General features: G+C 50.6%; 2 protein-coding genes across 2 annotated transcripts; both read right to left on the reverse strand.

Moving 5' to 3' along the window:
• Window positions 1-4,898: 4,898 nt before the first annotated feature.
• LOC148221931 (transmembrane protein 100-like) lies at window positions 4,899-5,547 on the reverse strand. Its single transcript, XM_088174687.1, has one exon. It carries the CDS (start codon window positions 5,409-5,411, stop codon window positions 5,040-5,042), a length of 372 nt encoding a protein of 123 aa, XP_088030813.1. The 5' UTR covers window positions 5,412-5,547; the 3' UTR covers window positions 4,899-5,039.
• Window positions 5,548-17,193: 11,646 nt separating this feature from the next.
• TEDC2 (tubulin epsilon and delta complex 2) lies at window positions 17,194-25,879 on the reverse strand. The gene is made up of 10 exons (XM_014888560.2): window positions 25,807-25,879; window positions 25,633-25,731; window positions 25,385-25,440; window positions 24,275-24,935; window positions 22,824-22,877; window positions 20,988-21,072; window positions 20,539-20,647; window positions 20,223-20,324; window positions 19,626-19,837; window positions 17,194-17,408 (listed from the first exon to the last, which is right to left on the reverse strand). Exons 1-10 carry the CDS (start codon window positions 25,830-25,832, stop codon window positions 17,265-17,267), a joined length of 1,548 nt encoding a protein of 515 aa, XP_014744046.2. The 5' UTR covers window positions 25,833-25,879; the 3' UTR covers window positions 17,194-17,264.
• Window positions 25,880-26,137: the final 258 nt, after the last annotated feature.

Here is a 26,137-nt window from a genome sequence, read left to right on the forward strand (position 1 = left end):
CAGCTCTGTCTGCTGGGGAGGACTCCAAATTTAAGATGTGGCCACATTTGAGAGACAGCTTTGTGAGTTGTTCAGAGCTCCCAGGAGGAGCTGGAGCTGGCTGGGACAGCCCTGCAGCAGGGACACAGGGAGGCTGCAAGGATGTTTCTGTGACAAGTGCTGCATGCACACAGACCAGCAGATACTGCATGTATTTAGAAAAAGATTCCATAACTGTCCTTTTGGAGCTTCTTAAACCAAGATTAGAGCAACCCCCTGGAAGGGAGTGCTGGTTAAAATAGTCTGTTGGTCGTTTCCATATTCCCAAAGGTCTGCTCCCAGTGCCCACCCTGTGCCTGGCATCCTGTCCCTTGTCCCTGCCCTGGGAAGACAGAGTTGTCCATGCACAGATAGGGAAAAAAGCTGTTAAAATTTCCATTTGTGTCCCTGCACAACAAATAACTATCAGAGGAGTAAATAAATTAGTTGATTAGCCAGGAATTCAGCCCAGCTGTCTCAGAGTTACTCATTATTTTGCTGGCAGCTTTGGAGTGGAGCCAAGTAACTGGGCTTGGCTGTTCCCACACCTCCCTGGGCACATGAACATGTTTTTGAAGTGCAGGGAATGGTGATTTTTTGGTAGGGATGAATGTCCCAGGCTGTGCCAGCTTCCCTGCTCCTTGCTGGATAAAGAGACCTACACTAGCACTGTGAGCTGTCCTAGACCTGGACTCTGCTTGTGGCTGGGAGAGCTTTGCTCCTCTTTCCCGGGAATTTCCAGACCCAGCTGACACCTGGTAAAGCAGCAAAACACTGTGGTTTTAAGCCTGTACGGGCTTTGTGTAGGAAGGTGAAATGTGTGTGTTTTTCGGGGTGCAGCACAGACACACAGGTGTGCAGGGCTTTGGTCACTTCTTCCACTGGCCACAGCTGGTCCCCAGCACCTCCACTCACCGGCAGACAAAACACTGCATAGCTGCAGCTGATGGAATGGGTGTGACTTCAGGTGCACGCCCCAGCTCAAAATCCTGTCCCCTGGGACAGGTCCTTCCCTGCCACACCAGCCATGGCAGTGGGAGAGCAGAGCGGGCAGAGCAGGGAATGTCCCCTGTCACAGGGAGAACTCCAGGCACCTCCTGTGACACCAGCCACGTCACCCCGTGTGACATGGGGGCTCCATTCCTCCATCAGCCCTGCTGGCATCCTGAAGCTGCCAGCAAAAACTGTCCCTCTCCAGCTGTCCCTCTTTCACTGCTCCTCTGAAGGGCTCAAGGCTTTAGTTTCCACAAAAGGAGTGGGAATAGGGGTGTCCACGGTCCTGGTGAGGACTGGAGATACCCTGAGGAGACCAAGGCTCCAGCAGGAGCTCCACCCTCTGCAGCCAAACCCAGGCAGTGGGAGCAGCCCCACGTGTCAGCCAATAAAAGAAATGAATGTCAGGTTTATTTTAGGAATGCATGTTTTTATTTTTATGTTTCCCTTTTGCAACTGTTCCCAATCTGGCAGCAACAATTCTTAACCCTCCCCACTTTGGTGTCACAAAACTTGCATTTTTCCCCTGAATCCTGTTTAGAATTGAAAGGGGATTGGGGTGGATCTGTCAGAAACAGGGCCCAGGGCTGTCACAGCAGCTGAATGCATTGCTGGGATGGGTGGTTGTGTGCAGGAAGCCTTGGGGAGGCTGTCACTGGAGGCGGGTGTCCCCAGGCTAGGGAATGTTCTCCCTACACCGGAAGAGCAGCCCCTGATGGGGCTGTTGGTGCAATGCAGGGGGCAGGTTATATCGATGTATGACTTTGGGTGCCTTGCTTGGAGCCATCTTTCCTCCCTCAAGAGCTCCTGCCAGGGGCAAGGAGGCCTCTGGAGGGTGCAGGTCTCGGGCAGCGAGGCAGCATAGCTGGGCCTGGCTGCAGCTCCAGGCAAAGCAGATGAAAACTGGTGTTTGAGTGAGCTTGACAGGTTTAATAATTTTTGCTTTGGTTCCTCTGGAAAGGGTGAAGAGTGTCTCTCAGCCCCAGATTGTGGTAAGGCAGCCACAGCACTGCCCACCCAGGGCACTTCCCTGCTCCTGGAGGCAGAATGGATCCGTGTGTGCACCAACAGCTAATGTGCCAACACCTCAGCTGCTGGTTTGGACAACACTCATGGGCATCCAGGTGAGCCACTTTCCCCCAAAACAGTGCTGGGGTGGAATAGACGGCCTTTGGCTCTGCCAGGGTGCAGGGCTGAGGCACCTGGAGCAGAGGGTGACTGCAGGAGCAATGCCAGTGTGCAGGCTGGCTGGGATGCCCAGGTGGGATGTGCAGATGGGATGCTGCAGTGGGGTGCCTGGGTGGGATGTCCTCGAGACCCTCTCCAGCTTGCACAAGGAAGGGAAGAGCTATGGCCAGGCAGCACCTACACATCTACAATGCCACCAGTGGCACCAGATGCCGCTTGAGGAAGAGGAGGAAGGTGTGATGGTGGCAGTGTTTGCCAGCAAACACAGAGCCACTGGCTCCAATCCTGCACTGCACAAGGAAGAGCAACATGGGGTGGTTCCAGTCTGTGGCAAATCCTGGATCCCCAGGTGCTCTATGAGTGCAGACTGACCAAGTGGCTCCTTTCATCTTCTTCCTTCCAAGTTCTTTGCTGACCTGGGTGTAACTTTCCTAGCCATCTCTTCTTGCAGCCACAACCCCCACTTAGTGCTGTTTAAGGAGCTGAATTTCCCCAGGACTTGCTCTCAACCAGCTCAGTCCTGTGGGGGAACTGCCAGAGCCGCTCCATGTAAATAAACCCTCAGGGGCAGCAGGAGGGGTGGTTGTGACTGTGCCTCTCATGGCAGAACTCAAATCTCTTCAAGCTTTTAACAGAAACAAAAGAAAGTGTTGGCCTGTGCAGGACTGGCATTCCAGCTCGTCCAGGCTGTCTCTGGGAAGGGCTTCACTTCTCCAGGTCCTGCTGACAGCCACCTTGAGGGAGCTCATTGGGAGCAGGAGAGAGGTGATTTGGCTCTGGAGAGCTGGATTTCAAGATCAAAGAAGGGTGAGATGTAACAGGGCCTGACGCCAGACATTTTGGGCTGGTTCCAAGGCTTTCCTCGGGTGCACCTGGACAACCATCCCATCATCCTGTTTAGATGGGTTTGCTTCAGAATGGGAGGGAAGGACTGAGCAGTCGAAAAGTGAAATCAGTTTAGGCAGGATTAAGAGCAGTGCTCCTGGTCTTGGTGATGGTGATGGGCAAATTGAGAGCAGAGGGGTTTGCAGGCAGCCACAAACATGTTTGCTCAAGTATTATAACAAGGAGAATGAAATAAAAAAATAATAATAATAATAAAATTGAGCTGGTACCTCAAACCCTCAATACATGAACTTATCACTGAGCATCCCTCACACCACACACCCACCACTGAGCCCCCGTGGCTGGAAACCCCTGGTTTGCTGACCCTGAGAAGTTGAAATCACAAACTATTTAAACACCTCAAAACAATGACCAGGCTTACAAAGAACAGCCTGAGCTCAATGTCTGCTAAATTCATCATCTGCCATAGAGTAGGGCTCTGTGACACTGTCCCAAAAAGTAAAGCTTTGGTCAGATCTGAGGCTGAAAGTTTCTCCAAGCTTTCCAGACTCCGTGGGTATTTGAGCCTGGATTTGTAGGACTGGGTCTCCGAGCCCTGGTACTCCGGTATCCCACTATCCTGAGGATGATGGCTCGGGCCATGCGTGCTGTGACAAGCAGCAGCTCCCGGGGCTGTGGAACACGACAGAATCATGAAGAGAAGCCGGTCGGGATGGGAGCTGCGGGCAGGGAAGGGCTGTGTGTGACTCGGCACACGCAGGAATGCCCCGGGCACTCGGCACAAGCTCAGCTTTGCCCCGCTCGTGACTCCCGGCTCCATTCACGGGCTGTGCTGGGAGGGCACGGCCCCGCTGGGGGAGAGCAGGGGCTGCTTTCGGGAGCCCCTGTGTGTGCGGGGCCAGCCGGGGCAGGGCAGCAGCCCGGCCCTGCCGCAGCCTCCGGGAACAGCCAGAGAGGGATCCCCGTGCCCAGGTCTCACACTTACTTTTAGAGTAATGAGTTCAAAGCTAAATTCAAAGAATGGGAGCATGGACTTTTTTTCAAAAAAAACCCCAAAAACCTGGTAAAAGTTTTTGCTCCTTTTGGATGGACCTCCAGCTCCTTCTCCACAACAGCATTGCTGTCAGACTCCCACAGCCGGGGGATGCTGCTACTAGCTCATAGCATGAGCACCCTACCCCTGGGAATGCCAGGCACACGGAGCCCGGGACACCCCAGGGCTGGGTCACCCACAAGGGCACAGAAAGAGCCCGAGTTCCTCCTCCACGAACAGCAAAGCCCTGAGAGCCGCCGCCCGCTCCAGGCTGAGCCCCTCCATTGCCCTTTCCCCCCCTGCCGCCGCCAAGATCCGCTGTCCCTCGGCAGGCTCAGCTCCCGACCTGCCCTTGTCGCCGTCCCTGTCCCCGGGGGCTCCCTGTCAGGCCGGCCCTGCTCACGCATCTCTGCTGCGTCCCGCACCCGCGCACCCATCCTGCCACGCAGCTCTTCGGCTGCTTCCTGCACCCAATTTCCTTCTAAACTCCTTCTGCCCTGCGCCACACGGCTCCTCGCCACCGGGAAAATCCGCAGGAGGACTCAAGTGACGCTGGACTCTTCCAGCACCCAGCAGGGGTTGCGGGGCTGCCTCGGTTTCCCCGGCACAGAGCAGCGCCCTGGGGTCGTTGCGGCTCCCCGGCGGCGCACGGCAGGGACAGGCAGCGGGTCCCTGCCTGGTGACTTGCTCCTTGGCCACTCTCCGGGCTCTTTCCATGCTGGTCGCAGGCAGGCGGGCAGGAGGAGCCTCTGGCGTGGCTGCGCTGCCCCTACTCCATGCCGGGAGCGGGGATGGCCGGACACTGGCGCGAGCGGGGTGGAGAATGACGGCAAGCTGACCTCGGGCAGGGTCCGGACCTCCTCGGATGCGACAAAGCCTGTGCTGTCACCCCTCTGCTCGCGGAGGGGGGTGTGTGAGCAGGGGGCTCCGGGCGGAGCTGAGCCTGTGCCCCCAGCCCGGGTCATAGGGCTCCCTGCTCCAGAGCCACGGGCTCCTGGCGCTGCCGCTTGCGCTGCCGCTCCCGCTTGGCCCGCCAGCACACATAGGCGGCCACCAGCAGGCCGACCCCGAAGATCAAGGTGGCCACCGAGACCACCTTAGCGATGTCCATTTGGGGGCCATTGATGGTGAAGGTGATGCACGTCGCTGCCACGCCGATGACTACGGAGACGATGCCGAACGGGAAGATGCAGCGGTACCAGGATTTCTCGGTCCCACCCGTGGCCAGGGCCAGTTTGTTGAGTGTAGCCGTGGAATCGGTGGCTGCAGCCAGCGGCAGCCCTGGTTTTCCTCCCTGCAGGCAAGTGAGTGAGTTGGACTTGCAGCCCATCATGTTGGCAAGCAAACCCAGGAAGAAGCGGCACAAAGCGCGTCTTGGGTGGACGAGAGTCGCTGTGCCGGTGATGGAGGGAAGATCTCGGATCCTACATGGTCACTTTGTCCAGCGGCTCAAGGTGCGGACGGGCCGGGCTGTTGTCTGCGCTGCTCGCACTCGCAGCTTTGGCTCGCGGCTCCTTTGCTGCCAGACTGAGCGAGGGCTGGAGGAGGATTGGAGCGAGGATTGGCGCTGGCAGCGGTGATCTCATGGCGGTGGGAGGACCGGCTCGGTCTCACTGCCTGTTAACTCTTTCGGGCTGTGAGCTGCCTGCAGCCCAGCTGGGATCGCTCTTGGGATGTGTTTTTCCAACTTGCATCTGTTTTCGGCAGCCCGGACTCTGGGCAGGCAGCGCTGGGGCATGGACGCTGTCCCGATTCCCCAGTGCCCTCAGAGCCACACTGCTGCAGCCCCACGGGCAGCGGGACCTCAGCCACTCCTCGAGCCCCTTTGCCTCCTCCGTGGGCAGTGCCAACACCATCGCCTCCTTCCAAGTTGATTTTTCTCCCAGTGTCACCCTCTCCAGATTTGTCTCCTGGCACAGGGCTTGGTGGTGGCCTCACTGAGAACCCATGGACTGGTGATGCTGGGTGACACTGGGGGGAACAGAAGGTGACCAGTCATGGGAGCTGGAAAGAAACGGGCTGGAGCTGAGATGCAGGAGGATTTGGGATTTGAGATGATTGCTTAGCAGGCAGGGCTGCAGCAGGGTAAGATCTAGAGGGGGCAGGATGCTGAAAGGCAGCCATGAACAGGAGGGGATCAGCAGGGCCACAGGAAGCTCTCCCAGGAAGGAGGGGTGGGCTGTGGGAACTGGCACCATACCCACCGGGGCCCCTAGGCACTGCTTCCTTTCCCTGCAGTGCCCACATCCTGACTGTCAAGATTGACCATTTTCGAACAGCAATGTTGAGCACAGGTAGGTGATGTTGGCTTTGCACTGCTCCAGCACAGAACCACACATATGCAGCATGTGGCAGAGCCTGGTGATGCCACCCAAGGCTCCTGGGCAGGGAGAACACAAACAGCCTGGAGAAGGTTAAGTACAAAATCCTCCTGCCCATCTCTGAACATCAGGGGAGACTTATTTTTGAGGGCAAAAGCTCTTTGTGACACCTTTACCATGAGTGAATCAGAGACTGGAGAGGGCACAAACAGTTCCCATCTCCTCTGGCTTCTCCTGCACTGCTTTATTTTTTAATTGGTTTTCCTGAAGGAGAGAGGAAAGAAATGAGCTATTGCAGCAAACCTGAAGACCTGGAGCCTTTCCCAGGTCAGAGCTTCTCCCGAGCCATGGGGCCCAGCTGTGTTTCTGCATCAGCTGAGAGGAAGCCAAAAACAAGGAAGAAAATCCACACTGCAGGAGTAGCAGAGCTGGTCAGTGAGAAAGAGGCTTTGTGGAAGCTGAGATGGAGAATCAGAGGAGCTGATGGGACTGACTCAGGAAAGGGGAGGTTTGGGCATTAGTCTGCACAGGGGATGTATTATCCTCCCTTTTTTTGTGGGCACTGCTCTTGCCCACAGCATACCCAGGGAAGTCCGGGAAAGATTTCCCAGTCTTCCCAGTGCCACTCTGGGAAAGAATAAAGCTGGTTTGGATCAGACTTTGTCCCTCTTCAGGTTTGGCCTGGAAAGCTGTGTGCAACCTGTGAGCACCAAAAGAGAGGGGGCTGGGTCTGCAAGACTCCTGGCATTTCTTCTTGCTCCCAGTTTCTTAAATAACATTCAGAAATAACAAAAGTGGAAGTTGACCAGGTTCAGCTGAATTCCCAAAACTCCCATGGTATGGCCAGAGGCAGGCAGCTGCAGACACCAGAGACCTGGGCACAGGGACTCTGGCTCTGCAGAGATAACAGTGGGAAAATAACTCCAGCTAAGGCAGACATGCAGCACACGGTGCTCTGTAAACCGAGTTTTGTTATTTACTCTCCTGATTGCTCATTAGAGGGGAAGAAGAGCAGCAGAACTCCATGAGTCAACGCCCTTTGAGCGAAGGCAGAAGGCTGATACCGCCCAGCACAAGCTCCAGTTTCAGCTTTGTGAAGTTTTGTCAAACTTGAAAATGTTCAGGCTTAAATTTACCCTGAGCTGAACCCTCGAAGAAAATAGCAGCTAAAATAGTTCAGCTGCTGCTGACAGTGGGGTCTGGAAGAAAATACTCCAAGAATGAGCCTGGAAATAGGCCACTTCCTAAACTTCTTCTCAGGAAACCAGTGATGTGGTGCCACCCCTAAACACAGCTCCAGCCCCTGTGCTGGTTGTACCCCCTGCAGCATCCCCACACCTCCAGCCTCCATTCAGAGGGGCTGAAAGGAATCTTGGCTTCCATCAAAACCCGGCAGCATTTTTGGATTGACAGCTGTACCTGTTTTTAAGTGGTGCTGAAGAGCAGTGACTGGTCTAGAAACAGCAGTAGGTGAGAAAAACAAGTCCCAGCTGGTTAGAAAAACGCCCATTTTCATGTCTCAGGTCTGATGCATGAGGGCTTTGAGTATTTGACTCAGCAACACCAATATGATCCTGCTGTAGCAGCCCTGTGTCTCCCGGGACCAACCCTCACACCTGCCACTGCTTGAAGTTACACAGGAGTAAAGCACAAGTGCATACCCATCTGCAGGAAATGTGGGTGTATCAAACTGCCCCCGACTTCCACTGAGACACAGCTCACCAGAGCGTTCCCAAAGCAGCAGAGGCAGCAATGTCCAACCAAGGACCTCTACAACGCCACAGATGCTTTCAAAGAAATTATCTGCAGAGAGCCCAGTGAATGTCACAGAGCCACACTGGCTTTGCTCCTGGTTTGAAAGAAAAAGCAGGACCTGGACAACCCTGCACAGGGCTTGGGCTGGGACAGGGTCACCACCAGGAAATTTCTCACACTCATGTGTGGAAGACAGCTGAATGAATTTTTCCTCCTTCCTTCAGAGGCCAAATTCAGACAACTTTCTCTGATTTCATGGTTGTTTTCTATAAACTCACAAATGAGCAATGGGCTGCATGGTGTGAGCCCATATTTTTGGGCACTGAATCTTCCACCTTTGGTGGAGCTGACAGGCTCCTCTGCCTGGGTGCTCCACTCCTTCCCTCCACACTTTTCTGTAACTACCTAAGGGTGTAATTTTCACAGCAGAAATAGAGACTTGTGAATCCTCCTCCCTCTTCCCACAGGAGATGAAAGTGCAGCTGGGACTGGATGAGTCACTTTGCAGGAGCAGAGAGGGATGACACCTCCTCCACACACAGACACCCCCAGGGACCCTTGGGGTGATGGATGGGGCACAGGAGCTCTCCCTGCTGTCAGAACCCTGCCCAGAGCCTGGCTTGGTGCCCTGGGCTGGGGGAAAGGCTCCTAAGCCTGGCAAAGAGCTGAAGGAAGAAAGGAAAAACCTGGGAAATTCCTCTTGGAGAAGAGAGAAGAGAAGAGAAAGAGAAGAGAAGAGAAGAGAAGAGAAGAGAAGAGAAGAGAAGAGAAGAGAAGAGAAGAGAAGAGAAGAGAAGAGAAGAGAAGAGAAGAGAAGAGAAGAGAAGAGAAGAGAAGAGAAGAGAAGAGAAGAGAAGAGAAGAGAAGAGAAGAGAAGAGAGAAAAGAGAAATGACTTGGGTGGGTGATAGAATGGTGGTGGTTGAGCAAGAAACCCACACCCTAGAAGTAAAAGGGGAGGAAAGGAAGGATGAGGTAGCCAGGATCCATCTAAAACAGATTAATTTCTCCAGTTTTGAAGTAAAGGAAGCCCAGAATCAAATATGATGCTGAGCACCACTAGGAAATGCCAGAAGAAGCAAGGTACAGGAGGAGATCCACGTTCTCTAGCACTGCTCAGCACTGTGGCAGGAGGAAGGTGTCCCATGGTCCATTTTTATGTGAGTGACCAGAAACACTGACACCACCTTCTCAAAGCAGACATTAGAGCCAAAATAATTTGGAAACCACGTGGAAGTGTTGCAGCAAAGAAGGCAGGGCCAGGATGCAGAGACACCCTTGTGCCATTTGCTCTGTTTATGGCTCCAAGTCGTGCTGTGCTCAGGGTGAACACACTCCCTCCTGGAGCTAAACCACTGCACAGGGGAATTTTGTATATGAAGGAATTCTGCCTTATTTTCTCCAGAACTAGAAAGTAATGGGGCTGGAAACAAGAAGAGAAATCTACACATCTGGCAGGAATATCTGTGGGCAAAGATAATTGAAGATAATCTCTGTTACACAATTCACATGTGTCCCTGCATGAGTCAAAGAAGAGAAGTAATAATCATTCGTGCCCACCTCACTGCTCATTTTTGGGACACATAGCTCAAAACTGGGGTCTAGGTTGTAGAAATTCAGCAACTGCCAGCCCTGAAGCCTTCTCACACAAAAAACTGTGCTCTCAATAAGTGACCCTCACTCAGTTAAAAATTAAATGCCAACAGACCACAGACATTGACTTTTTGCACAGAAGAACTGCAAAAAAGCAACAAACCCCACCAGTTTGTAATAATTTAGAAACCCCCACAAGGGCTTTTTCCTTTGACTCTGTGAGGAAATTAATAATTCTGCCTTTTTTTGGCTAATACAGAATCATTGAATTGTTAAGGTTGGAAAATCATCAGTTCCAGCCACTAACCCAGCACCACTGTGGTCACCACTAAATCATGTTCTCAGGTGCCATATTCACACATTTTTAAAATCCCTCTGGGGATGGTGACTCCACCACTGCCCTGGGCAGCTGTGCCAGTCCCTGATCCCCTTTTCATTATGAAAATCTGATACAGTTTATGCAAGAGCCACATGATAGATTAAGACTGGGGTAGGAAATACCGAGTAACAATTTATTGCACAACTGTCCCATACACACACCATAAATACACTTTGACTGTAATGAAGAGCTGCAGAGAAATGAGAGCAGGTGAATATGGCACCAACAACCACAGCTGACTGGGGAAAAAACCCTGGCAAAGTCAATCTTAAGCTCTGAGCAGCCCATTAATTTTAAGATAAAGAGCAGGACAGAAACTCATGCAGCAGGAAAGTGTCATTAAAGAAGCACAGGTGGCATCTCATAGTCCATTTTAAGCTGCCTTGTGCCAAGTAAAGCTGGAAAACAGGCAGCAAAATAAATCAGGAGGCACATTCTTGGATCCTCAGTGACCTAAGAAGTATTTTCCAGGTCTATGAATCAGCAAAAGAGAAATAAATAAATAATCAAGGGGGGGGTGGGGGTGGATAAAGCTCCAACAGCCATCAGGAAGTCTGGGGCTGAAAATAGCAGCCAAGTGTCACCTTGATCCACTCCAACAAAGACTTTAGCAACCATGATAAGTTGCTGGATGACATGTCTGAGCTATTTTGAGCCCATGGCTTCACACTGCATGGGGCATGGGGAGCCCCTCTGGGCCATGGGCACGGGGAGAGCACCAGTGCCAGCCACAGCATTCCAGAGGAACTTGCAAACCAGGGATGGGGCTTGAAATGAGGGATTCACGTGTCTCACAAGAAGGATGCTTTCCTGTGGATTCAAAGATGGATGGGAGCAGATGGAAAAGGATCATTGCATCATCCCCCAGCCACAGCCACGTTCCTTCCCAGCATTAGGGCTGACCTTCCCACCTTCTGCTGCTCCTCAGTGCCCAGCTCGGGCCACAGCAGGCACTCAGCACACACAGAACTGAGAACCAGCTATGATCCAGAGACAGGAAAAACTGAAAACTGGAAGAAGAGATGCCCAGCAGCTTTGCTGATATCCTCTGCCCTTGGAGAAGGAGCTGTGGGTACTCCTGGCACTGCCAGGAGAGCTGGGCAAGGCACCAGTGGAGCCGAGTGACTCATACATCAGGCACACTGGTTTTAAGGCTCACACATAAGAAATGCACCTAATACTTAGAAATAAGCTATTTTACTGTAATTAGTTCTTAAAAAAACAACAACAACATCAGCAACAACCCTCCCCCCAAAAAGGAAACATAAAAACCACAACCTAATCAAAAGCACAAACCCCAAATAATGCTGTTTGCATTATCATAAGCAAGACCCTGAACTCCTCCCTGTGAATGGAGACTGCAGTGCTCTCACTGGTAGGAGGAAGGGAAATGGAATCACACATGATTCAAACCACTAATGCTTTGTTCAGTCAAACAACTCCATTAAATCTGATGAGTTTGCTCTTGCAAGGACAGCAGGATCTCAGCTGAGAGCTCGGTTACCCTCGAGAAAAAATCCAGAACAGCACAACACAACAAACACCATTTAAAACTGAGACAATACCAGGTAGTTGAGACTGAAAATAGTTAAAAGGACATTGGGAAACACACTGAACTTCCTAATGGCCCTAAAAGTGAGCCTGGAATGGTCACAGAAACATGTGGCTATGTTTAAATTTATATGCCCAAACTTGCTTAAATATAAAAAAATACTCTCTGATTCATCCAGTATCCAACCATTTGAATTCTATCCCATTAAACAGTCAGCACAATATTATAATTAAAGCACTATTTATGGTTTCACCAAGGTTTTAAAGGTTTTTTTTTGTTGTTGAGTCACCATCCCTGAAGGGATTTAAAAGATGTGTAGAGATGGTTTAGTGGTGGTCTTGGCAGTGGGGGAACATTTGGACTTGAAGTTCTTAAAGGTCTTTTCAACCTAAATAATTCTGATTCCTGTGCTCTCTCCTTCGTGTTCCTATTCCTGGTTGGTACCCAAAACTCCCGTCCTGGAGGCAGGGAGAGCTGCAATGCCCTCACCTTGCATGACAACACTCAGCTGCCCAACCATTCCAGAGCAAGATCTACTAACATGTCCTCTAAGAGATTTCACCTCGAGAGAAAATGACTGTATATTCTGAAATTCAGAGCCTGAAGCAGGAAAACAAAACCCCAAAGGGTGAGACCCTCAGAGAACACACTTGCAAACTGCAAAGCTCTGAGGCTGTGCCACCTGAACCAATAGCTGTGGCACAATGGTTTTGAGAGGGGGAAAAGGATGCTGAGGTCCTAAGAGCTGCAGTGAAAGGGAATCTACAACCCAACAGGGCAGGAAGGAGCCCCAGTGAGTCCAGCTGACCTGGACATGCACATTAGGCCGCCCTTGAGTCTTTCTTTTAAGCTGGAGCTCAGATGAGACAAATAAATTGTCTCCGTCTACAACATGAAAGTGCTGAGGACAAACCTAACAGCAGCATAAGCACATCTGGGAGCTTGTGTTCCCAGAAACCAGGAAAAAAGACTCCAGATAAGCGTTATTTCCAAGACCAGGCTCCTCCACTGACTCACATCATGCTTCTAGTTACTTTTTCTTATCCAAACTCCTGATCTACTGGTTATCTTTCTTGTTCTGGCTAAAAGTAAGTCAAACATCTTCATTTGTGTGCCTAAATAACCCATTACTGTAAACTTCCACCTTCTGAAATGACAGTTTAAAACTCCCTTTTAATTTTTTCCCCCTCCATTCCCACCTCTTTGCTCCTTGGCACATGTGGCACACTGCTTCCTGCCCTCTTCTTTCTAACCGAGCTCAGATTAATTAACCAGCCATAGATTTTTCTTGATTACAATGCTAAACCCCTTCTTTCTCCACAAATTAAAACCAAGATGATAAATCTTTTCTTCTGGGTGGTGGTTATAAAAATAGTACTCAATCTGCATGGTAGGAACTTTAATACCTATTTAATGAATTTTTTTCATGTCAGACTGAGCAATGGTTAGGGTTTTTCTTTTGTGAGGTTGTTATTAGTGAAGGAAGACTAGGAAGTTGCTAGTGAAACCAGATGTTAACTGCACCAGTCCCAGTGTACATACTTACAAAAATCAACCAAAATCCACCAGAACAAGAGGCCTTGCTGCAGAGAGCACAGATATACAAAACCAAGCTCGTGAGCAAGTGAAATCACATCAATCTCTGTTTTACAGATAATAAGTGACAAGCCCTAGTGTCAGATCCATCATCTGCTGCAGTCTCTTAGTGACTCCACAATGGTGACAGGACTCAGGACTGGAAATGCACAGCCATGAACTGGCTGCCTGCCCATCAAATATCCCTGTTGGCTCCTTCTCCTGGCATTCATAAGGCTATTAAAGCATTTCCCACTCACTGCTTACAATATACTGATAATTAGACACCCTGGGACAGTCTGGAAGAGCTCTGCATCCCGCACTTTCCACATCCAGAATACTCAGTGTGCTCTGCACAAACCCAAGCACACCCCTTTCAGATTTAGCAGAAGTGGACAAAATTTCTCAGCAGAGCTCTAGCTGGAAATCACAGGCTCATATTGAATTCTGTTACTCAGGGAGAGATTAATTTGGGTAAAAGAATATAAAAACTAAAAAATGTGTTCAGAGGACATACAGCTCTCCCCAGGTAGCTCCCCTAAAATCCAAGAGCTCTGTCCCAGCATTTTGCAGCACCAGTGCTCTTTCTAGAACTCTAAACTGGCACAGCAACTTGCTGAGTCAGGTGTTAGTGCTTCAGGCTTGACTCACACACAGTTTTAATCAAGTAACCTGCTCTCTGGAGCTCGCAGAAAGCTCATTTAGAGATGAACATCAACAGCAAATTTGTCATCTTCAGAGGGGGCTGGGAGCTTTCCTCCCACTTCAACATTTACCATCTTAAACTGCTCTTTGACGAAATTCCCTTATTCCTCACACAGCTCATCAAGGTTTGCCTCTCCAAACCTTAAGGTGTGCTCCTGGCCCAGGGGGCTCGTCCTGCCCTCTTTCCAGGGCTAGGAGTGTGCTGTGGACAGTCACAGCAGCAGGGCACAGGCTGGCAGGCTCCGTCACCACTCACAGGCTGCCAGACCCCTCAGAAGGACTGGAAGAGGCAGGACATTCCTCCACAGCACTGCTGGTGTCATCCCTCTTACCAAGACTCAAGTTATTTCTGTTTTAGACAGGGAGCACCCCTAAAGCCCCACTGTTGAGTGTCTACATGTGGCACTACCCAAGGAGGGGCTTCAGCAGCACTTGGTGGCAGATTTGGTAACGCATGCAGGATAAACCCCTTGGAGGGCTCAACAGAGCTTCAGAACTATGCACAACTGAGGCTGTGGCTGCCCCTGGATCCCTGGCAGTGTCCAAGGCCAGGTTGGACAGGGCTTGGAGCAACCAGGGATAGTGGGAGGTGTCCCTGCCCATGGCAGGGGTGGAACTAAATGATTTTTAAAATCCCTTCCAAGCCAAATTAGTCTGTGATTCTATTATTCTCTAATGCTAACCAAAGACAACTAGTGCATGTGAAACTCTCCAAGAGGCTCTGCTGTTTGCAGTGTGCACTAACAGCAGCACTGCCTCTGTCCCTCTGACCCTCCACTGGCCAAATACATTTGCAAAACAAGCACAGTCCATGGAGAAGTTGTAGAGGGGAATGAGAGAAGAGAGCCAGGGGAAAAGACAAACTGTAGCAGTTGGAAATACTGAAAGTCACAGATTCTGGAAAGAAAAGAAAAAACCTGCCTCCTCCTCAGGATCCTATCCTTCAGTAGGGAGAATCCAAAAACCTTTTAAATGCTACTGCAGGGGACAAAGAAGGAATAAGAGCTGCTAATCCTCCCTGACTCTTACTGTGCTTTCTCAGCTCACGTCTACACAACACTGAGATCATCTATCACTTTCCAAAAATACTGCTCATTTCCTGTATTTCTGCAATGCTATCCCCTGGCATCAAACACTACCTTACGTCTTTGTTTCCTCATCTCAGATGGATGAACTTTCTTCCCATAACAAAGCCCCCCCAGCCCCTGAGTTCAACTGCTGTTGAATCTCTCTAGCTCTGCTATAGCACGAGACTGGTTTGAAAGAGTGAGTCATTCAAATGATTTAGTCTTACACATTTCTGAAAATTTTAAAATGTGGTGTAGGAAGAGAAACAAAACCCCACTACACCCAGAGGCAGAGAACAGCCCAGCTGCCTGACATTCTGCACCCCTTCTATACAACTCCTACAGTGTAAGCTTGCCTTCCGAATTTGCAACAACCCCTGTGAACTCTCTCTTGTGGGCTGTCTCTTCTTGGCAGCCCTTTCCCACCTCTGCAGCCCTTGCTGTGGTGCTGAAGTTGCTGCCAATTTACACTGGCCTGCTCTTCGCTGAGCAGCAGATGCTCATGACTCATGCAGTGCTTGCAGACACAAGTTATCCATAACAGCACCCAAATTAACAATACCAAAGGTCACTCTCCCATTCAAACATGGACATATTCATGTGTATGACCACGCTAATTTAGGAGGCAATGTCTGCTCCCTTGGAGTGCTTCCTTGGATGGGAAGGTGTCCCTGCCCATGGCAGGGGTGGGATGAGATGAGGCCCCTTCCAACCCAACCCATTCTGGGATTCTATGACAAAAATACAAAGGCAAAGTAAGAGATGCTGATTTTCACCTACCATATAAATGATTTTTATTTAATTTTGAGTGTCAGAAAGAGCCAGATATTCAGAAGAGCCAGGCAGCGACCTAGCCTAGAAAAAAAAATAAGAAAAAAAAAAATGAATGTTTTTGCGCTGCTAAGAGCTAAATTACACACACACACAAGCAGAGACCAGCTTAGAGATGTGTTCTGGGTCAAACTGTACTAGGCTGTGGTACACTTCGTGAATGGAATTTGAAGTATACTCACAAGCAGAGGTTTTCCACTTCACTCCAAAGCTTTACCTGCCACTGAAACGCCAGGGAATTTGGGGATTACACCCAAAAACCCAGCACCAGGGGGAAACGGCAGCTGGCCTTTTCCCACGGTGACAAGGTGGGAGCTGCCGCAGGACCTGCGTTTTCCCGGGCTGGGCTGGACATTGGCGGCTCCGTCCGGCTCCAGCAGGGACCGCGGGACCCGCCCGCCACCTACAGGACACAGCCAGACACGCAGCGCAAGCACAGCGAGCTTCCTTCCCCCCAAAATTCCTTCCCTCCCTCTTTCATCAAAAACAATTAGTCAGTGAGTACTACATGACCTTCTATGCCAGCTGGTGAACAGAGTACTAGGGAAGCAGCAGCTCAGGTTCTCAGGATTTCTGGATGCTGGAAGGCCGTGACCCATGATCCTGTGGCCATCTGATCAGTATAAACAATGTTTATTCCCTGCTACACTGTCTGCATCCAGGAGCCTGCTGTACCGAGGCTGTCATGAATCTAGAGCTTGGTAGAGACAGCCTTGGGAAAAAAGCCAAAATCAGAGTCTCTGAAGCCCTGAAGGGCCTTCACAAAACCTCAGTTAAAAGGTCAGGAAAGTGATATAGCACAACAGAATCATGGAATGGTTTGGGTTGGAAGGGACCTTAAACTCATTCTCATTCCTGCCCCTGCCATGGGCAGGGACACCTTCCTCCGTCCCAGGCTGCTCCAAGCCCTGTCCAACCTGGCCTTGGGCACTTCCAGGGATCCAGGGGCAGCCACAGCTTCTCTGGGCACCCTGTGCCAGGGCCTGCCCACCCTCCCAATATCCCATCTATCCCAATATTCCTTCCCGATATCCCATCTATCCCTGCCCTCTGGCAGTGGAAGCCATTCCCCCTTGTCCTTTTCCCCCTGTGCAAAGTGTCTCTCCAGGTCTCCTGGAGCCCCTTTAGGGCTTTGAGCCTTTTAGGAAGGGGCTCTGAGGTGTCCCTGCAGTCTTCTCTTGGAGCTGAACGTCCTCAGCTCTCCCAACCTGTCTCCAGAGCAGAGGGGCTCCAGTCCTCCTGGTACAAAAGGAAATTAAAAAAAAAAAAAAGAAAATTAAAAAAGCCCATAACGAAAATAACCCCCTGGAATTTAGCTGAATGAACAGGCAGAGTAAAGAAGTTCATAGAAAAGATTTATTGCTTAGAGCTGTCTTTGACTCCTGCAGGACCAGCAGAGGCTCCCCAGCTCAGTCCAGCAGCTCATCTCTCACCAGCACAGGGAAGCGCCGCCCCCCCCCACAGAGCTGGGTGTGGATGGCCCGAAACAGCCCTGCAGATCCCTCCAGGAATCGCCTGGGCTCCAGGACAGGCAGCAGCTCTGCCATCATCACCTAGGCAGGAACAAAGGAGACACTGTCACCAGAGCCAGCAGCACTCCAGTATTCCTTGAAGTGGCTGCATAACAAATGAAATCTAATCAGAGCAGTATGACTAATAACAGGCTGACTGATTGATGGATACTTTCTTTTGTCATATTTAATAAAGGCAGAGTGGTTCATTTTCTGCTCATGAGCTACCTCAGCAGCCACCGAGCATTTCCAGAGCAGTGAGACAAGTGGCAGTGCTGCTGCTCTGCTGCAGAGAAGGCCCAGTACTGGGATGAGATCAGCATCCTGCAAGAAACTCAAGCTGCTCTTGGTTCAGGAGCTCTGCAGCCACACAGTGAAGTGGTCACTCACCCAAGGATAAGTTCAACCTTTCACTCAGGACTGTTCCCATCACCCCCCAGTTGTGCCAGAGGTGCAAGTGGCCAACTCCAGCCCAAACAGGCTACAGGGACTGCTCAAGCTGTCCAACATTCTTTGGCCTGGCTGCTGCTCTGTTAAGCCTATGTTGGGATCTCAGCCCATGCTGTCCAACAATCCAGTGCAGCATCAGTATCAGCTTTGGGATTGACTGACAACTCACAGGTCACTTCAACCACTGGACAAAAGCTGGTCTTTGGTGTCCCACTCTTGAATTAATGCTCAGACATTTTGCCCGGGATTTTAATTTTCTTTCTTTTTTCATCTGGCATGAGGTTATGAAGTCTGAGCAGCCTGCACACCAAAACCCACCCAGCCTGCTGCACAATCTGCCTGCCCAGGAGAGAAGACAACTGCATGTGTCAGCCACCTCCCTAAAGGCTGCCAGAGCTCCAGGAGTGTTTGGACAACACTCTCAGGCATAGGGTGGGATTCTTGGGCTTGTGTAGGGCCAGAAGTTGGACTTGTGATCCTTCCAACTCAAGTTATTCTGTGATCATTGCTCCCTGGTGGATATAGAGGAAGACCCAAACAGAAAAGAGTACAGGGTATCTGCAGGAGGCTCCCTCTCCTGTTCTACACAAGTGTCTGTGCAGGAACAGGGGAGCAGCACACAGCTGCTCATCTCTGGGAAGTCTCTTTCTACAGACACGAAAGCTGTCTAGGAGAAAGTTGGCACATGAAGGAGGACTGCACTGCTCCACTTCCTTCCACCTGTCCTGCTCCTGATACCTAAGAAGAAACAGATCTTCACCATCAAAGAGAGGCTAAGAGCTACCGGGAATTTCTATGATACTTGGCATTCCTCCATGGAAAGGCTTGGGCCAGAAAGAGGTACATCCTTTTCTGGGGTATTTATTTTGTTCCATGTCCACTCACTTCACCTATCCCAAGAATTTCACTTATCCTGCACACCCTGCACAGAGCTGCTTCAGACCCTCAGGGCTCACCTGGCACAAAGCACCTATGTGGGTACATGTGCAGAACAAACTGAGACAGCCAACAGAGCTGCAGGAATCAGGTTTTGGTCGCCACTTCATTTTGGGTGGATTAAAAAAAACCCAAACCCTTCATAATCCATAATTCAGGATTATAATGCTGAAATCCCATTTGAAGTCAGATAGCAATCTGTCTTCAGCCACAGGGCTGCAGACAGTTATTAATAATGTCTCTCTGGCTTACAAAAAAATTACTTTTCCAAAGCCTCTATCATTCAAGTCAATGGCAAAGAATAGGTCAAAGGAGTAGATTTGATTTCACAGATCTTCTCTGCCCTTTGCTGCTAGCTGAGAAGAACAAGTAATCCCTGTGTGGCAAACTGTCTCTTCAGGCTGCTGAAGAAGCTGACACCTCCTACCCTGTTCTTAGTGTCAGAATGGTAAAAACAAGATTAGCAGCACAGTGGTTAGAGATTTAAAAGGAAAGCAACAGAGAACAGAGGAGCTCACCAGCTGGAAGTCACACCGGAGGGAATGAGGGAGTGGGTACCCTAATAGGGCTGTAAAGTCCTGACAAAAGGGACATTACCAACAACATCCTCCACTGCCAAATTCTTTCAGAACAGATAAATAAAATCTTTTCAGGAGAGGCTTAAGCATGTAATGGCCTCTGCTCTGGCCCTAACAACAACAAAAAAAGTCCCATTCACCAACAAAAAGAACAAGGCATAAACACAGAAACATCACTGGGGGAACTTGCTATGCTACTGCTGCCCATCAACACCTGGTACAGCAGCTGCTGCCCCACAATTGTCCTTTTCTTTCCCCTTCTGCTCTGGAAGCACTGACACTGCTCCAGACTCACCTTTTGTAAGGCAATCTCTTGGTGCAGCATTGACACTTGCACCTTCAGGGCAAACAGGTCCCTTAGCTCCTGGAGACTGGAGTAACAAAGGAGAGGCATAGCCAGCATGTCTGCACTGTCACATGTCTGTCCCATGGCAGGGACACAGGAAGGAGAGCAACTCCCCACATCCCCAGTGCAGTCTGGGCACAGCCTCAGCTGGGACTTCAAAGCTGCCAGTGTACAAGAAAAGGCAGGAAACAAAAACATACAAGTTAAATCTGTACTTGCAGACTTTATGATCTACTTATTGTTCCCAGAAACTAATGACTAAAAACACTGTATTAATCAGGGTGAGCTCATCACATGGCACAATCAGAACACCCTAAGCCGTGGCCTGCATTGCTCCTCCCCAGCCCTCTTGAACTGCTACTGCAGTTCAAAGCTCACCCCACAGAGGGGTGGCACACAAATACCACAGATTTGTTTGCCACCAGAGAATTAAGTGCTCCATTACCATAAAGATAATCAGGAGAAAAATGACCTTGGTCCAGTGTCCTGCACACAGATGGCAAAGGTCAGGTTCATACCTGACCACAAACACAGGGACTGTCTCACCTGCTCGCAGCAGCTGCAGCTTCTGCAGGCACTGGGACACTGTGGTTTGCAAACCCTCCAAGGTCAGAAGGCTTTCATACTCTCCTTGCAGAGTGGGATGGTCTACAAGAGAAGCAAAGAAAAGGTGTGAGCACTGGAACTTTCCACCCTAAATGGCTTTCAGCATGGCCTCGGGTTCACCAGCCTTCACTTCAGGCAGAGAATGTTTCTGTCCCTCATGTCCAGCACATGCCAAGAACACCGAACACACAGAACTGGAGCCCAAATCATCCTTATTCCACCTTCTGCCCTCCCACTGCCTTTTCTTCCTCCTTACCTGCAGACTCAGCTTCCACATACTGCCTCAGATGGGAGGGGACATCCTGGAGGCCCCTTAATTCCTCCTCTATCTCTGCAGGACTGGGGGTCAGCTTCGGGGAGCAAAACTCAAACAGCAGCAGCTTAAGGAAGGTTCCACAGCACCAGCTCTGTGCAGCATCCCGAGCCCCAGGCCAGGCCAGCTGGGATCAGGGCAGAGGGGACCAGGCTGGGAAGTGGCACTGCAGGCAGAAGGTGAGGACAGCACAGCACAGCTGTGTAGGGCATGCTTGCCTTGTGGCCATGTTTGGCTGGATCAGAAGTTTTTTTAAGTGCTCAACAGCTGTACTGCGAAAAAACCCACTGCCTAGAGACCCAACTGGAACTGCTCTTATCCGAGGCATAACTCTCTCCAGCTGGGAGCTCACTGCAGAGCAATTGCACCCTGTGCCTGCTAGGAAAGGATACAGTTGTCTGGATCCTCTCCATAAAACGGGTCCTCGCAGCTGCTGCATCTGCACTTGTTTGGCACAGACGACATCTCTGCCATGCCCTGAAATTCCAAAGGGGCAGGAGGCGGAAGTTACACTCCTCTGTACCAGACAGTGCTCATGCTGAGCTGTGACACAGCAGTGTGGCATATCAGTGCTTTAATTCCCCCCCTCTCTCTCACAGGTTATTTACCAGCCATTCCCAATTCATTCCCACAGCTGCTATTAGATCAACAAGGAAAGAAAGCATCAGACACTGCAGAATACCTGTTATCCCTCATTCTGTTCCATTGTCCTGCCTGTGTTTATACCCCATAGGAAACAACAAATCTTCCCTTCCTTTCTTAGGAGCAAGTCATTTGCATTTCTGTACATTTATTCTGTTAGTATAGGTGGACAAAAAAAAAAAAAAGAGCAGACAGGACAAACTCTCACCCCAACTACTTCATATTCCAAATTTCCTCAACGTTCTTTAATAATTTTTTGAGGGGGAAAAAAGTGGTATGTTTGGCAAGCAGAATGACAGCAGCATGTCAGGGATTCAAGACACAGATTTAAGGACAGTATCATGAGGAAGCTGGCAAGGACTTCACACCAGAGTCCACCAATTGATAAAGGATTGCAAATAACAGCACTACCAGAGAGATGCATTTCACTCACAGAGTTCAACACCCTCATGGATGCACAGTCCCCATAATATCCTTTCCTTAAAGACTGTCTCCCAAAACCTGCCGCAGTAAGCAAGAGCCATCAGGAGGAAGCTTAAAATAGTTCTGCAGTGCCTAACTCGAGTGTGCATGTGTCTTCTCTCTAGCCTAATGGGTCTTTTAAATCATGTTAGAATCTGCAGATTCCAGAAATACATTATGCAAAGAAGTGGCAAGGTTAATGGAACGGGAAAGAACAGAAGTTCCCAGGCAAGATGCAAATCCTCTACAAGGGATCTTTAGTGCAAAGGTTATTCTCAATATGTTACTGAGTTGAAAGCAATAGTGAGAAGTATAAAATTACACCAAAGTGATTAGAATGCTGAAAGGCTCAATTTAGAAGTGAAAATTAAGGATATAAAGTCTTTATAACTCGCAGAAGGGCAACTAACAAACTGTTTTCTGATAAATGACAGCTTCTAAGAGGAGGAGGAGTTCTTGAGGGCAGCACAAGGTGCTACAGTTAGATTTAAGAAAGGATTATGCTTAATATCTGAACAAAGCACAGAGTGAGCAATCTGCTCAACTACAGCAAGATTTCTCAAAGGAAATGTGGGAAACCCTTCTAGAAGACTGGAGAATGGACTAGAGCATGCAAACCCCAACCACCTGCACCATCCCTGCAGTAACACTGTAGCTGGCTCTGTCTAAGAGTTCAGCAGCAGAACCAGCCTCAAACACACACAGCTGTGGTGCTTCCAGGCTGCAAAGGCAGGGCAGGGATGGTTTGGGAAACTCTCATTGGATAGTGTATCCAGACTCTCATCCCACTGGGTATCCTGCCTTCAACAGGTGTATGGCACCAGCAGAGACTTCTGCTGCACCACGAAACCCACGATTAAAGCGTTCCAGGAGCTTCACGACTCACCGATTAATAGTAATTAGCACTTGGAAAACAAAAGTGGCACTAGTGGCTATCATAACAGGAGAACACATCCTCAGCAGCAGCCTTGCACTATGGGAGCTCTTCCTGCTCCCAGGTCAGGCCCCACACCTTGTGGGGTCACTGCCTACCCGGAGCACAAAGAACAGCCACACTTGACCCCTCCTCATAGCCCTGCAGCTGAGTAGGTAGTTCTGGACTGAACTGGTCAGACTGGTCTTACCTGGAGTTCCTGGAATAGGCTTTCCTGTAGAGAAGGGGGAGCTTCAGCTGGCATCTGTAAAACAGGAGAAGGATCAATCCTGGCAGCTGGAAAGCAATTGACTGAGCCTTGTCTTCCAACAGGGACAACGGTGTTTTGTCAAAATCTGAAATTAATTTAGCTGCAATGGGAGATGCCAGCAGCTCTAGAGATTGGATTCCACCACTGTCTTCAGACTGTCCTCAAGGAAGGAAGATTAGGTTGCTCATTTGAGTCCACAGGCATCATGGAGTTTGAGCTGGGAGAGCTCAGAGGTTCATCCAGGGTGGGCAGCTGGGAGCAAAGCCACAGCACAGCAGAATACAGACATAGAAACAACACCTGCAGGAAGCTGCTCTGCCATACCCTGCTGCCCTGCGTGAGCAGGACAAGGCAGATTTGCTTAGCACCATATCAAACTCAAAGAAATAGGAGAGACATTCCAGCTTCCACTGGGAAAATGATCCTTAACCCTGAATCAGAATAATCCCTAAATTGTATTACAAAAACAGGAGGGTTGGGAGATGTTAGTCACATGCAGACTAGGAATGCAAGGCCACGGCTGGGAATTTAAGTAAGTGTTTGAATCCAGATCCCTGTTCCCACAGCAACTGTCACTGAAGTGTCCTGGGGCCCTTCCAATGCCAGTGAAAAGGGATAATTTCCTCCCTGCACAACACAGGAGTTAGGTTGTGGCAGCTGAGAGAAATATTTCTCAAAACTTTCCAGGGACATCAGATTGAGCCTCAGTATTCTTTTAAAGCAAAAGAGGAAAGAGATTACTTAAACAAGACAGACAGGCATAAATGCAAAGCCAATCTTCCAAGTATTATTTTGCCACTTTTCCACAGAGAATTTCAGTAAAATTCCCTTCATAATCCTTCCTGCACCAAACCTTTGAAGCAACTGCACTCTAATCAGTCCAGATTTGTGCAGTTACACGGGCAATATGTTACAGATTAACAGGGACAGTATTAAACCCAGATACCATCACTCCAAACAGCACTGGGTATGTGCTTTAGAGAGAGGGAGAAAGAGAGAAAATTCATGCATTATGCATTATCACTGCGTAAAAAACAGAATAAATAAAAAAATCAATATGCTATAATAGAGAGTACACTCAGAGGAAAGCTAAGGCTCAAGAAAGCTCTACAGAGACAGCTTTCCAAAACACTCACAGGGGACTATGAAACATCAAAAGTCTTAATTGAAAGGCTTTTAAAGTCCCAGCCATCCAAGAATAAGCCCTTAAAATGAAAACACTTACTCAACCACAATAAAGGCTTTTAAACTGTATAGGATTCTTCCTCTTGAGAGGGATGTGAGGAGGATGAAGCCAGGCTGGGACCCCCAGAGCAGCCACAGCCAGCAGAATTTGTACACGTGCCTGTGAATGTGGAGCAGAACAGGAGGTGCCCACCTCCCACACTTACCCCTTTTCCCGCAGGGTGCCTGTCCCTGGTGAGGTGCTCCTTCCCCATGCACCTGCAGTGTCCTCCTTTGCGCTGGACTCTCCCAGGAAACTACAACTTTTCTTCCCTGCATCAAGTAACTGCTTGCCAGCAGCTATGGAATTCTCTCCTGCAGCTGAATCCCCTCCAGAAAAGCTCTGCTGCTCATTTGGGGCAGATTCAGACAAGCCAGGTGTCTCCTGGGGTTCAGCTGCAGCACAGGCACTAGTCGCTGTTCTGCGACTCCTTCCTTGTTTGGAAGTCATTCCTTTTGAGGAAATCTTCCCAGCTGTCCTGAGGCATGGAGAAACACATCGGGCTGGGACTTTCCTTTGCAGTTTCTTCACATCTGGGTCAGTCCTGTAAGGGGCTCTTAACTGGTATGGAAAGGCCTTCTTCAACAACAACGGCTTGTTGCTTCCAGCGCTCACCTTCCTGCACTCAGGAACATCCTTAACAGGTACAGGGACCTGCTGCTTTTCAGCCTTCTTAGGAGCATGTGCCTCACCTGGCCATTTCTGTTCTGTAGCTCCCTGAGCTTCTAATGGAGTTTTCAAGATGCTTTTCCTGACTTTCAGTGCCTTCTCTAAGGCCCTGTTCAGCAGTTCCAGCTCCTCTAGCTCCCTGGGTGAAGGCCTGTCTTCTGCAAGAAGAGAAAACATGTTGGAAGGCTCAAATCTGGATGTTCCCTTCTTCACTAACTTGCTCTTCCAGGTGGCTCAGAAGGAAACAAAACCTAACGAATGGTGCAGGGGGTATTTTTTTAGCTGTGGGAGCAGCTACTTTACAGAGGATGCAAGCACGATTGCCAGAAGCTTTGAAGACCCAGGGTGGATGTGAGCCACAAGAGGACAGTCCTCCTGAGTCAACCTCAACATGTGACATTCCTACACTTGGGTCAGGCCCACAGTCACTTTATTGCCGGCCTTGGCTAACGAGGCAAGACTCCAAGCTAACCCCAAGGAAGAGAGCAGGAGGAAAAAGGCAGAGGGAACATTTTAGTGAATACAGAGCACTGGAATGACTCCTAACACCGCAGCTGGCCCGGGGCCGGATGACATGAGGGGGCAGCGGCGCGGGGGAAGCACTTACCATGTTCAGTGCTGGAGCCTGGCTGTGGCTGTGGCCGCTCCTCTTCTTCATCATCCCTTTAGGGAACAAACAGCGACGCGGCCGGCGTTGCTGCACCGGGACGGGACCAGCACCGCCGGCCCGCGGGGTCTCGGACATGGCTGCGGGACCAGCGCCCGAGCCCCCCACCTCCCTCCGGGCCGCCCGGGGATGGAAGGGCCCGGGCAGGGGTGCCGGGCGGCTCACCACACACACAGGTCCGCACTCACCAGCGCCACAGGAGCGCCCGGCTCCGTGCCGTCCGCCGCTCCAGCTCCCGCCGCCGCTCCGCGCCCTCGCCCAGCGCCGCCCTCAGCGCCGCCGCCGTCCTGTAATGCCCAGCGCCGTCAGCGCCCCGCGGGACCCGGCCCGACCCGACCCAGCCCTGGCCCCCTGCCCCTCACCTTCGGCCGCGGCCTGCAGGCAGCATCAGCCTGGCCGCTCCCCGCCGCTACTGCCGCCGGCCCCGCGCTCGCTACGGCCCTGCCAGGACCTGCGGACGGGGCGTGTCCCGCGCGGCGCAGGCGGGAGCGGCCCCGGCCTGAGGGGTTCCGGGTGGTCCCGCGGCCCATAGGGTGCCGGGTAGGGGCGTCCCTGTGCTCGCTGTGCCTGCCCGGCGCGGGTGGGACAGTGCCGGCCCCCACCCAGACCCGGGAAAGCCGCTCTTCCCTTTTCTGCCTGCAGCGCTTCTCTCTCATTCCTACCCCCTCTGAGGGGGCTCGGGCACCGCGGGCC

The sequence above is a fragment of the Sturnus vulgaris genome, chromosome 16 (genome assembly GCF_052056855.1).
Source record: "Sturnus vulgaris isolate bStuVul1 chromosome 16, bStuVul1.hap1, whole genome shotgun sequence".
Classification (NCBI taxonomy): domain Eukaryota; kingdom Metazoa; phylum Chordata; class Aves; order Passeriformes; family Sturnidae; genus Sturnus; species Sturnus vulgaris.